Source organism: Camelus bactrianus, chromosome 17 (genome assembly GCF_048773025.1).
Source record: "Camelus bactrianus isolate YW-2024 breed Bactrian camel chromosome 17, ASM4877302v1, whole genome shotgun sequence".
Taxonomy (NCBI): domain Eukaryota; kingdom Metazoa; phylum Chordata; class Mammalia; order Artiodactyla; family Camelidae; genus Camelus; species Camelus bactrianus.
Window position 1 is genome coordinate 39598920 of NC_133555.1, and position 13994 is coordinate 39612913.

Below are 13994 nucleotides of genomic sequence, written 5' to 3' on the forward strand. Positions count from 1 at the left end.
GTTTGCTTTTTAATATCAGAGTCAAATTCATCAGTTTTTTGTTTTTTGGGGTTTTTTTTGCTTATAGCTTCTGTGTTTTCCAGCATGCTTAGGAAAGGACTTCTCTTCAACAGAGTTGTAAAATATTAATCCATCTTTTATTCTATACACTTATGGTTTCATGATTAAATCATAAATCTTTGCTCCCAAGTAACTTTATCGTGAGGAATGACCACAAACTGAGCTTTTCTCTTTCCCACACCTCCCTCTCAGCATCAGCAAGTTGTTATTTCAGTAGTGTTTGTTGATAAGATCCATCATCACAGTGACTTGAAATACCATATTTATCATCCATTCAGTCTATCTTTGTATATTGTTAGTTGACACACAGTAAGCTGCATATATATCAAATGTGTAATTTGATCAGTTTTACATATGTGTATTCAGTCAATATCATGAACTTACACATCACCCTCCAGAAGTTTCCTCCTGCCTATTTGTAATCTGTTTCTCCCTACCCCCATTCCTATCCCAGACAACTATTAATTTACTTTCGTCTCTGTAGATTAGGTTGCATTTCCTAGAATTATCTATAAAATGAGTAATAAGGGATGGATTCTTCTTTTTTTTTTTTTTTTTTTTTTTTAAGTGAACCCTTGGCTTCTGTTACTGAGTGAACTTACTTTCTTCTAGGGAGAAAGGACCATGTCTGATGTGAGCCATAGGGTTTTGTTTTAATCCTTTAGTAAGTTGAGAAGTTCCCTTTAGTTCCTAGTGTGCTGAGAGATTTAACTGTGATGGATTTTTTTCCTGCATCTATTGAAACCATCATATAAGTAAAAAGCTTTTTTTAATATGATGAATTTATTGATTGATTTTTGTGTGTTAAACCAACCTTGACACCTGGAATTAAAACCCATTGATCTATTATTTTTTAATTTATAATGCTAGATTTGATTTAGTAGAAGTTTTAAGTATTTTTGTGACTGTGTCCATGAAGGATATTGGTCTGTAGTTCTTACAGTCTTTTTCTGATGTTCATATCTGGGTAATTTTGGTCCCAAGGAATGAGTTGGAACATGGTCCCTTCTCTTTAATTTTTTGGAATTTTTTTTTTTGAATTGTTATTATTTTTCCCTTAATGTTGAGCAAAAATCACCAGTGAAGCCATTTGGGCCTGAAATTACCTTTGTGGGAAGATTTTAAAATATAAATTCATTTCTGCTAATGGACACAGGATTATTCAGTTTATTTCTCTTTGGTATCTTTCAAGGAATTTGTACATTTCATTTCAGTTGTCAGATTTATTGTCATGAAGTTGTTATGATACTACCTTATATTCCTTTTAGTGTCTCGGAATCTATTGTGATGCCGCCTCATTTCTGATTCTGTTTGAACAGCAATGAGAAGTGTTTTTTTTTTAATGTGGGTTTTTTTTTTTTTTTTTTGGCTGATTGACTTGGCTAGAGGTTTACTGTCTTCTTTCAGAACCAGCTTTTGGTTTTCATTTTTTCCATTAATTTCTGCTCTTATACCCTTTCTCTTATTCCCTTTGGATTTCATCTTTTGCTCTTATTTTAATTTTTTAAGGTGGATTCCTCAGGTCATCGGTTTGTGACTTCTGTTTTTTTGATACAGTCATTTAGTACTGCAAATCTCCCTGTAAGCACAGCCCCAGTTCCATCCCACGAAATTTTGATGTGTTTTGTTTCATTTTCATTTAGTTCAACAAAATTTCTAATTTCCTGTGTGATTTCTTCTTTGATTCATGGATTATTTCGAAATCTGTTACTTAATTTTCCAATATTTGGGGCCCAAATGTATTTTTACTAATTTCAATGTAATTACATTGTGGTTAGAGAACATAGTTTGTAGGATTTGCATCCTGTATAATTTCTTTGGACTTGTTTTATGGCCCACTCTGTGATCTGTTTTGGTAAATATTTCCTGTGTACTTGTGAAGAATGGGTAACTGCTGCTGTTGGTTGGAATGTCCTGAGAATGTCAAGTAAGTCAAGTTGGTTGTTAGTGTTGTTTAAGTCTTCTGTGTCTGCTGGTTTTCTGTCTCCTTGTCTGTCACTTACTGAGAGCGGGGTAGCAGTGTCTGACTAAAATTGGGGCTTTGACTATTTCCTTTTTGGTTATATAACTTTTGTTTTCTGTTTTGAAGCTCTGTTACGCCACATAAAAATTAAATTTGAGATTATATGTCACCTTGGGAAGTGGAACTATTTATCATTATGAGATGCTTCTCTTTCTCCCTGGTAATATTCTTTGTCCTAAAATCCACTTTGTCTGTTGTTAGTATCACCACTGCAGCTTCCTTTGGTTATTGTTAGTAAGGCATATCTTTCCCCATCTGTTGACTTTTAATCTATCTATGCCTTTATATTTAAAGTTGTTTTCCTGAAGATAGATGTAGTTGGGTTTTACCTATTTATCCAGTATTACAATATTAGTCTTCTATTTGAGCTGTTTAGAACATTTTTGTTAAATATAATTGTTGCTATTAGTATATTTAAATCTGCCATCTTACTATTAGCTTTATAGTGTCCCTTCTGTTCTTTTTCTTTTATTTCTGCCTTTTCCGGCCACCTGTTATATAACTGAGTATTTTCCCTTTCAGTGGTTGGCATAGGGTTTACAATGTACATCTGTAATTTACCCCAGTCTACCTATTTTCATGTAGGTAATTACCCTGATAGAATGGCCACCAAATATATTACCCAAGTAGCCAAGAGCTTATTGAATATAAAGGATCACAGATCAAATAAAAAGTTTCACATCACATGATCTATTGAATCAATTAAGTATATACAGTGAGAAGCAAGACATAGAGTAGATGAACACATTTTAAATAGGGTGCAAACGGGGTAAAGTACACTCCGCTTGAGTTCTGGGGAACAGTGTGTTCACATTCCCTCCTGTTCTCTCTGCATCAGCCTTCCTCAGAGTTGAAGTTTGAGGAGCAGGGTCCACTGGTGGAAAGTGTCTCAGGCCAGCAGCCCATATTTGCTGTGTAAGGGAGACACTGAGACATGTCTGGTTGGCCCTGGTTGTACTTGACAATGAACTTGCTGAACATTCATGGGTTTTACTTGTTTTTCTTAAGCAAAGAACACACAGAACCTGAATAGTTACCACCAGTGTGTGGCTTAGTTAAAACCTCATGTATACTGAATACGTGGTGCTTTCTGTTTTAGTATTTAGGATCTAGTGTATTGTGAATACTTAGGGTCCAGATGTCTTATGTATGTTTAATGACTCACAAATACTAGCTATCTCTTGGTCCTTTTATTCATTTTCATTCTTATATGGCACATGGATGCTCTATTTATATATGTCACATTGTATAGGCATCTTACCTTCCATTTTTTTCTTCTATCTCAGAATTAAATCTTCCATGTAATATGGAAGTTTATGTTATACCACTTCATTGAGCTCCTGCAAAACCCTGCATGTTCTGACAGTGGCTCCTTCTCCCACTTTGTGTCTTCCTGTCTTTTCCTTCCTGACTGTGCTGTCACCATGTTTACAGCTCAGTTTACTGAACAGGCTACACATAGGCCTCCTTTTCTCCTCCTCAGGACCTTTGCTTTCACTAGTCCCTGTCCCATCTCCTTGCATGGCTGAGTGCATCTCATCCTTCAGTTTTCAGAGAGACCCTTACCTCATCCACAATAGTCCTGTGAGAATACGGGGCCATGCCTGTCTGTCCAGCCTCACCTGTCATCTGGCACAAGTAGCCTTAGGTGTTAAATAGCCATTTATTACATATCTGTTGAATATTTAAAATATAATGTATTATTATTTCTAATGTCCTGCTAGATTTAATATGCAAAGTTTTAAAAAAGGATTTTTATGTAAATATTTGTAAATGAAGTTCCTCTGAAATTTTTGTGTCAAATCTACTACTGTCTTTAATTTTGTATTGTGAAATATAGTTTCACAAGAAATTGCAAAGGTAGCACAGAGGAGTCCTGTGTACTAGGTTTTGCACCCAGTTTCCCCCAGTGATTGGTTATTTGTTACTTGACTATAGTACAATTTCAAAAGCAGAAAATCTACATTGATACACTGTCTGTGTACTTCAATTCATGTACAGATTTTGAGGTGTGTCTTGTGGCTAAGGATATGATCTAGCTTGATTTATGTTCTTTGGATGCTTGAAAGTAATGTATATTCTGCTGCTATTGGTTGAAGTGTTGTGTAAATGTTGATTAGACCCTGTTGGTTGATGGTGCTGTTGAGTTTTTCTATATCCTTGATGATTTTTTTTTCCTAGCTAATTTGATTAGTTGAGGAGAGAGGGGTGTTGAAGTCTTTAACTATATTTGTGGGTTTGTCTGCTTCTCTTTTCTTGTCTGCCAGTCAGTGCTTCCATGTTTGCATCTCTGTGGCTCAGTTCATAAATGTTTAAGATTGTTATGTCTTCTTGATGATTTGAGTCATCATGGCATTTAATCATTATCATTTTATCATTACATAATGTCTCTCTGTGTTCCTTTTAATTTCCTTTTCTCTAAAGTCTATTTTTTTCTGGTACCAATATAGCCACACATGCTTTGTTTTGATTAATGTTTGCAAGGTATATCTCTTTCCATCTTTTCACTGTTGACAGCCTCCCTTTATCATTATATTTTAAATGAATTTCTTGTAGGCAGCATATAGTTGGGTCATTTTAATTTCTTAATCCACTCTTCAAATCTGTCTTTTCAGTGGTATATTTAGACCTTTTATATTTAATATAATTATTCATGTGTTAGGTATCAAGTTTGCCATTTTATTTTTTATTTTTCTCTTCTTTCTGTTTTCTTTTTCCTGTCTTCCTGTGCAGTACTTGGACGTTTAGTCAGTATGTCTTTTTAATCTCCTTTAGTCTATGGCATTTCCTTAGACTTTCCTGTATTTGATGATCTTGGTAGTTTTGAGTACTAGTGGTATTTTGAAGAATATCCCATAATTCAAGTATGTTCTTTTTTTTCCTCTCTCTCTCTTCTCATGATGAGACAGGGGTTGGGGAAGGAATACCACAGAGGTGAAGTGCTGTTTTCATCACATCATATCACAGGGACATGCAATCAACATGACCAGTCACTGAGAGTTTTAACTTTGATTATGTGGCTGGGACTTGTCAGATTTCTCCACTGTAAAGTTTCTTTTTCCCTCATTTCCATATTTTACTTTTTGGAAGCAAGTCATTAAGTACGTCCGGCACTCAAAGGTTGGAGATTAAGCCGTGCATTTTTGAGGGCAGTGTGTCTACATAAATTATTTGGCATTGTCTGTATAGGAGATAAATCTCTTCTCTCCATTTATTTTCTGTTTGACAACTTTAAAATTTCTCCCTAGTTATTGGCTCTGTAAGTTTTTTTTTTCTTTAATTTACTTTGGAACTTTGGATTTTTCTAGAAGATCCTCCAATCCATTGGTTATTAAAGTACATTGTGTAAATATTTATTTTAATATACAGTCATTTATCTTTCTTCCTAATTTGGTATATTTGTGACTCCTCTCATTTTGTCTACAGTAGATAGCTAGTGTTTTTTTTTTTCCCTCCAAATCACTAGCTCTTGGATATTGAGCAATTGAACTACTTCTTTTCTATTAATTTTAAAAAATCATTAATCATTCTTCTTTCTGTTTTCATTTGAATTATTATGTTCTTTTCCTGGTCTCTTGATTTAAGTGCTTTTATCCATTTATCAATTTTCCTTTGGAGAAGCACCAAGCATCAACCAGAGCTGCGTCTGTTTCCTGAGGGTGTGTCAGGGAGAGAAGCGGAAAGTGCTGTTATGTGGGGCTTGGGGTGTGACTTGTGATGATCGTGGTTCTTTAGGCAGGCAATCATCAGGCACTGCTGGGATTAGAGGGAAGAATGAAATTCTTCAGTCTGGGTCCCCGTGAGCTCACAATTTACTTGTGGAGGCAGACGTAGCTCAATTGCTGTAATATAGGGTGGTGTAAATTATAACAGATGTACAGCGGCCACTTCTCTGCTGTGTGGCGATTAGCACCCCTGCTAGGAGGGATACACACTTGTGCTGAGCAGAAAGTGTCACAGTTTGCACGTTGGAGGCTGGTCACCAAAAGAAGCATGTAATTGCCCTGCTCCCTTCCCCAGAGGTGTCCGTGCCTGTCCTTCCTGTGCTCTGGTGACTTTCTGCTCTCCTGCCAAGGTTAGTTAGCCACTGATAATAATACATTATTTTTTCTTATGCAGTCTTTTTACAGAAATTTATATTTGAGAAAAACAAGTCTTTAATTAATATTTTACTCACTTACATACTATCTCAAGGGATCTTCCTTCCTATGTATAGATTAAAGTTCACCTTTCTCTCTCTCTCTCTCTCTCTCTCTCTCTCTCTCTCTCTCTCTCTCTCTCTCTCTCTCTCTCTCTCTCTCTCTCTCTTTTGGCCTGAAAAACTTCCCTTAATATTTCTTCTAGTGCAAGTATAGTAGTGAAGAATTTTCTCAGCTTCTGTTTGCTGAAAAGTTTTTCTTTCACCTTCATCTTTGAAGGAAACTTTCACTGAGTGTAATTTTTAGTTTTTTCCTTTTGTTTTCAGTACTTTCACAGCTACCGTCCTGGTGTCCTCTGGCTTGCGCGGTTATTGATGGATGACAAGTCTGCTGTCCGTTTTTTGTTCATTGCTTTCTATGCAATGTCACTTTTTTCCCCTATAACTGAATTTGAGAGTTTCTCTTCATCCTTGATGTCAGCAGTCTGATTATGGTCTGTCTTGTGGTGTGTTGTGTATGTGAATGCTTATCCATATTATGGTTTACTGAGCTTCTTGAGTATGTAGATTTATAAGTTTTCTCAAATTAGAAAATTTTGAGCTATTATTTCTGCAAAAAAGTGTTTTCTCCCCCTTTGCTTGTATTTTAGCTTCCAATTACATGTATGTTAGTCCAGTTGTTATTCTCACATAGGACACTGAAGGTCTGTTCACTTTGTTTTTCAGTCTTTCTTTCTGTGCTTAATTTGGGGTATATATATTCTATTACCAGACCTTCCAGTTCACTCTTCCTCTTGTCTGTTATGTCTGCTCTGCTGGTGAGCTCATCTAGTGAGATTTTAATTTCAGATATATTTTTCATTTTAAAAAGTTGCAGCTACTTGTTTTAAAAATCTTTGATTTCTTTCCTAATTCATTTTCCTTTAAGCATATTGTGCACATTTATAATAGCAATTTAAATATTTTTGTCTGCAGTTCCACTGTTTCTATCGTTTTTGCATCTTGATTTTTTTCTTGTTGTTAGGAGTCACATTGCTGTGTTTTTTCCTCTAACGATATTTGATTTGATTCCTAACATTGTCACATTTGCACTGAGCCTGCCATATTGTTGATTTTTCTAAAGACATTTAAGTTTTTTTTTTCTGGTAGGCAGTAAAGTTAGTGGTAGATTTGTTTTTACTTTATGGACTTTTGCTTTCAAGCTTTTTTAAGGTGTACTTAGAATTATCTTTATTCTAGGAATAATGTACCATTCCTAAGGCATTGCCCTTCTGATTTTTACTTTTTTTTTAACCAAAAGCACACTGTATATTCAGTGTGGCCTCTAGTCTGGCTAGAGAGAATTTGAATGATCCCCTAGTGTTCTGTGAGTTCTAAGAATTGTTTCTCTTATTCCTCCCTAGAAGTTTTTATTACTTAGAAATTTTTCTTGCCTGGCCTTTGTGATGTTTTTTCCTATCCATATGCAGATTGATTTACAAGATTCACAAGGACCCTTACACAGATTTCTCAAATTCTTTTTCTGTGTGACTCTCTTCTCTCTGGAAATCTACCTCATAAATTCTAGTCGCTTTGTCATCCCCAGACTCCAATCCCTTTTTCCTTAACTCATCTACATTGCTGGGCACTGTATGTGTTCTCTCTTTCTAAAAATATATTTATCTTACTTTCTAGTTGCTTTCAGATAGAGGGTCATTTCAGATCTCTTAATCCTTCATGGCTAGAAGATGGATTCTAAGACTATCCTTTTTGTTATATATCTCATTTTCGTTCCAGAATGTGAATAACCCAAGGCCAGGAACCAAGTGGCTGACAGTCGCCAGCACTTGCTGAGGCCTGACACATGTTGTTCAGCTCAGTGAGGACTTGGTAAATGAAGATAGCAATTGAGCTCTTAAGACCATCTTGAAAAATATTGAATTCAGTGTTAGTTCACAGACTGCAATTTTCTTCTATGGCTTTTAAAACTATGACTATTATACCTAAATTTATTTAAATTATTTGATGCCCTATTTATAAACTATAATCCTAAATATTTTATTTTAAATTTCAAATGTATAGAAATTGTTATAGTCACTTGTGGTTTTTATTGGCATAAATAATATCTCAAAAAAGGGTAAATGGCTTTATGCATTAGGAAATGGTAAGCCCTGATATTGGTTAAAATAGGTCTGGACATGCTTATAGGCAGATGCAAAGGTGGAGAGTGAGGTGTGAAGCCAGGTCTGAATGGGACATTCAGATGGGACACCTGGCCTCCCTGCTACTCATAGTTGCCTGTTTGTCACTTCTCTGCACCTCAGTTTGCCTGTAGGTGAAAGTCCAGAGTGGTGAACAAAATCCTACGGTTTCTTCTATCTCCGAACACCAGAATTTTTGTCATTTTTGTTTTGGTGAAAACTAGAAAAAGAAGAAAATCCAAGGCATGATAACTTTATGTTTGAATTGAACATCATTTAAAAAGATTATGTCTTGGAGGCAGGTAGATGTGCAAATATATATTTTTAAATTTCAAAATTGATTTAGTAAGTGCATTTTACAGAGGCTCATGTACTACATACATAAAGGTAACTGTCATCGTTGAAAGTGATATGTCAGAATTTCCCACTATGATTCTGAATTTTTTATTGTCCCTTTGAATTCTTTCTGTTTTGCCTTATGTATTTTCAGGTTCCTTTATCTGTATGTACAGACTTAGGTTTGAGGCATTTTTCTGCTGATTGATGCCCTGATTGTTAGGACACTTCCTTGTTTATTTCTAGTAAAATTTCTTGCCTTAAAAAATCCTGCTCAGTCTGATATTAGCATAGCTCCAGCAGCTTTCTTTTGGTTAGTGTTTGCCAACCTTTTATTTTTAGCTATTTTCCCAGCCATTTTGTGCCCTTTTATTTAATGTAGGTCTCTTATACGTCATTGTATAACTGTCTCTTGTTTTTCTTTAAATCTTATCTGCTAATCTTTGTACTTTCTTTTTTCTGCAGGAGGGGGGAGGTAATTAGATTTGTTTATTTATTTATTTGTTTATTGGAGGTACTGGGGATTGAACCCACGACCTTGTGCATGCTAAGCATGCTCTCTACCACTAAGCTATACCTTCCCCCCAGTCTGTACTTTAAATGGGGTACTTAGAGTTACACACACATACATATAAGCTATTGACATGGTGGGAGTTAGAGCTACCTTTTATCATTTATTTTCTACTTGTACTGTCTTTTTTCTTTTTTGTCTTCTTGTGGATTAATCAAATATTTTTATTCTTTTTTCCCTTCTACTAATTTGTTAGTTATACATTTATTTTCTCTTCTTCTAGTGATTACATTGGAGGTTACAGAATGCAAATTACTACGTTTACCACTTTCTGGATGTTGCTAAAAGCTTAGAACTCTTGCATGGCATCAATTGTTTTATTGTAATTCTGCATTTTATTTACACATTGTAACACTTAAAGATATACAATAATTGCTTTTGTATATATACCTATATTTAATCACATATTAACATTTCTGGATTTCTTCATGCCTTCCTGTTATTTCTGTGTTTCCATAGGGTACCATTTTCTTCCTTCTAAGGATTCCTCTCTCATTCTTCTTTTAGCGCCGGTCTGCAGCTGAAAAATTCCCTAGGTTTTTTGTTTGTTTTGTTTTGTTTTGTTTTGTTTTTTGGCTTGTTTGCCCAACATCTTTCCTCACATTTATCTTTGAAAGATATTTCCACTGGGTAAAGAATTCTAGGTTGGCAGACTTTTTTCTACCTTTCAGGTTATTTTACAGTACTTGGCAGTACTTGGTTGTGTAACTAGCTGTCATTGTTCCCGTTGAGAACTTAGCTGTTACACTGTCATGCTTTTGACGTTAATGTGTGTTTTTGCCTCTGAGTGCTTTTAAGACTTTTACTTGGTCTTTGGTTTTCTACAGCTTACTATGGTGGGCTTCTGTGTTGTTTTCTTTATTTTTAATCTCTTTTGGATTAACTGAACTTCTTGAACCTGTGGGTAAAGGTTTTTTTGATTAAAATTTTTTTTAATCAATTACATAAATTACTTGGTTATTAATCTGTAAATATTTCTCCTGCCTCATTCCTTTATGGTCACTCATGTCCTCTTCCTTCTGGGCTAAATTATGCTAGATCTTTTGAGAGTGTCTTGCATGTCCTTTATAGTCTTATTTATTTTTTTGATCATTTCTTTTCCTTTTCTGCTTAGTTTTTATTTTCTATTAACTTCTAGAACACAAGTGTTTAGTTGTGTCTAAATTACTTTTCAATCCTGTTTATAGTATTGTTAATGTGTATATTTCATTTTTTCAATTCTAGAATGTCCATTTGCTTTTTTAAATAGATTCCAGTTTTTCTGGTGAAATCTCCATTATTCATCCATTTCCGCACTATTTTCTGTACTATATTATTATTCATAGTTATTTTAAAAGACTTTTTGGATAACTCCAGCATCTTTTTTCCTTTTAATATTGTGATATTAATATCACATTTTCTTGCCTCTTTGTATATCTAGCAACTTTTAATTGTATACTACATATGTTATGTAACAAATTACAGATATTATATTTTCCATCAAAGACAGACCCTTTTTTCCTTAGGCATCTAGGATAAGGGACTGATCAACTTAATCCAGTCAGAAGAAAGCAAACTGGGTCAGGCTGTTTTGTTAAGACTCTGTTACAACTTTGGTACAGTCTTTTCTATCAGTGTGGCTTTCCTGGACTTCTGATCGAGACCTCTTAGATCCCTGCCCCCTCAGCTCTGCAAGACTGGAAGGTTCAGCTCTATCCCTCAGAGTGTCCCAGCCTCGTTCTCGCACCTAATGCCTCATGTACAGTCAAAGTCTGGCAAATATCTTAAGGGAGAGACTATTTGAGTGCTTGAAATGGAATCATTTTTCTTACTGGTCATTGTTTTCTAACTATAGGCATACCTCTTTTTATTATACTTGGCAGTACGATGTATTTTACAGATTGAAAGTTTGTGGCAACCTTGGGATGAGCAAGTCTATTGATGCCATTTTTCCAGTAGCATTTGCTCACTTCCTGTCTCTGTGTCACATTTTGGTATTTCTTGCAATATTTCAAACTTTTTTTGTTACTATTTTATTTGTTTATAGTGATCCATGATCTTTGATGTTACTAGTATAATTGTTTTGGAGCACCACAAACCCAGCATATATAAGGGGTAACCTTAACTGGTAAATACTTTGTGTGTTCTGACTGCTCCAGTGACCAGTCGTTCCCAGTCTCTCTCCCTCTTCTCAGGCCCCCCTAGTCCCTGAGACTCAACAATATCGAAGTTAAGTCAATTAATAATCTCACAGTGACCTCTAACAGTGGTGATCAAGTGAAAGGAAGAGTCACATGCCTCTCACTTTAAATTAAAAGCTAGAAATGGCTAAGCTTAGTGAGAAAGGCATATTGAAAACCAAGATAGATTGAAAGCTAGGCCTCTTTGTGCCAGTTAGTCAAGTTGTGCATGCAAAGGAAAAGCTATTGAAGGACATTAAAAGTGCTACTCTAGTGAACACACAAATGATAAGAAAGCAAAAACAGCCTTATTGCTGGCAGGGAGAAAGTTGTATTGATCTGGATAGAAGTTCAGACCAGCCACAACATTCCCCTAAGCCAAAGCCTAATTAGATCAAGGCACTAACTCTCCTCAGTTCTATGAAGTCTGAGAGAGGTTAGGAAGCTGTGGAAGAAAATTTGAAGCCAGCAGATGTTGGCTTATGAGGTTGAAGGAAGGAAGCCATCTTCATAACATCAAAGTGCAAAGTGAAGCAGCCAGTGCTGACACATGTAGAAGCTACAGCAGATTATCCAGAATGTCTAGCTAAGACCATTCATGAAGGTGGCTACACTGAACAATAGATTTTTCAGTGTAGACAAAATGGTCTTCTATTGGAAGAAGATACCATCTAGAACTTTCGTAGCTAAAGAGGAGAAATCAGTGCCTGACTTCAAAGCTCCGAAGGACAGGCTGACTCTCTTGTTTGGGGCTAATTCAACTGGTGACTTTAAGTGAAAGCCAGTGTTCATTTACCATTTGGAAAATCCTGAGGGCCTTAAGAATGATGCTTAATCTACTCTGCCTGTGCTCTGTAAATGGAACGACAAAACCTGGATAATGGTGCATCTGTTTACAAAGTGGTTTACTAAAAATTTTAAGCCTACTGTTGAGACCTACTGCTCTTGGAAAAAAGATTCCATTCAAAATAGTACTGCTCAGTGACAGTGCACCTGGTTACCCAAGAGCTCTGGTAGAGATGGGCAACCAGATTAACGTTGTTTTCATGCCTGCTAATAGAACCTCCGTTCAGCAGCCCATGGATCAAGGAGTCATTTCAACTTTCATATTTTATTCTTTAAGAAAGGCATTTCCTAAGGCTATAGCTGCCATAGTGATTTGTCTGATGGATCTGGGCAAAGTCAGTTGAAAACATTCTGGAAAAGATTTATCATTCTAGATGTCATTTAGAACATTCGTGATTCATGGGAAGAGGTCAAAATATCAACATGAACAGGAGTTTGAAAGAAGTGGATTCCAGCCTTCATCAATGATTTTCAGGAGTTTAAGACTTCAGTGGAGGAAGTCACTGCAGATGTTGTAGAAATAGCAAGACAGCTAGAATTAGAAGTGGAGCTTGAAGATGTGACTGAATTGCTACAATCTCATGATAAAACTTTGATGAGGAGTTACTTCTTATGGATGAGCAAAGAAAGTGGTTTCTTGAGATAGAATCTACTCCTAGTGAAGATGCTGTGAAGACTGTTGAAATGGCAGCAAAGGATTTAGAGTATTACATACACTTAGTTGATAAAAGCATCTGCGGGGTTTGAGAGGAGTGATTCTGGTTTTGGAAGAAGTTGTACTGTGGATAAAATGCTGTCAAACAGCCTTGCACACTACAGAAATACCATTTGTGAAAGGAAGAGTCCATTGTTGCAGCAAACTTCATTGTTGTCTTATTTTAAGAAATTGTTGCGACCACCCTAACCTTCAACAACCACCACCATGACCAGTCAGCAGCCATCAGCATCAAGGAGGGACCCTCCACCAGCAGAAAGGTTATGACTTGCTGAAGGCTCCGATGATGGTTAACATTTTTAGCAACAGACATTTTTACACTAAGGTATGTACATTGTTTTTTATACATAATGCTATATGTAGCACAATTAATTGACTACAGAATAGTGCAAATAAACTTCCAGATTCATTGGGAAGCCAAAAAATTTATGTGACTCACTTGATTGTGTTATTTGTGTTCTTGTGGTGGTCTGAAACTGAACTCTCAGTATCTCCGAGTTTTGCCTGTACCGCTGACTTGGGAGATGTCCCTCAGCCTTGTGCGGCTTCAGAATCCATCAGATGTCTTCTGGGGATACTGTTTTGGCAATTGAAGCCCGTCGAGTTTCTTATTTTTCATTCTAGCCCCATACAGCCTTTAAAATCATTGCTAGTTTCTCATGCCCTCACTGGAACCCCACTGTAGGTACCCAGCATCCAGAACCAGCAAATGCCCCTAAGGAGAAAAAATGTTAGGAAGTGTCAGTTCACCCTGGAAAAATTCTCTACCTTCTGGAATTTTAGTTCACTTACTTCTTGGTGCTTCTGTAGCTCTCTAATGTTCCTACAAATATGACTTTGTAATTTCTAATTGCTATGAGGTGGCATTATTGGGTGGTGTGACTTATTATATCCTAGTGGAGGCAGAAGTCTCCCAATTCATTAAATTCTGCTTCTGTCTTTTTAAGTTCATCCTTTTGCTTTCTT

General features: G+C 36.0%; 1 protein-coding gene across 5 annotated transcripts in view; it reads left to right on the forward strand.

Moving 5' to 3' along the window:
* ULK4 (unc-51 like kinase 4) overlaps window positions 1-13994 on the forward strand; it is a 437172-nt gene that overhangs the window by 208248 nt on the left and 214930 nt on the right. The window contains exon 32 of one of the 5 annotated variants that reach the window (XM_045509777.2): window positions 13197-13308. The exons of the other annotated variants lie outside the window; for them this stretch is intronic. Within the exon in view, the coding sequence (XP_045365733.1) occupies window positions 13197-13217 (21 nt within the window). The 3' untranslated portion in view covers window positions 13218-13308. Of the gene's footprint in view, window positions 1-13196; window positions 13309-13994 lie in introns of those variants that run through there. 5 annotated transcript variants of the gene reach the window in all.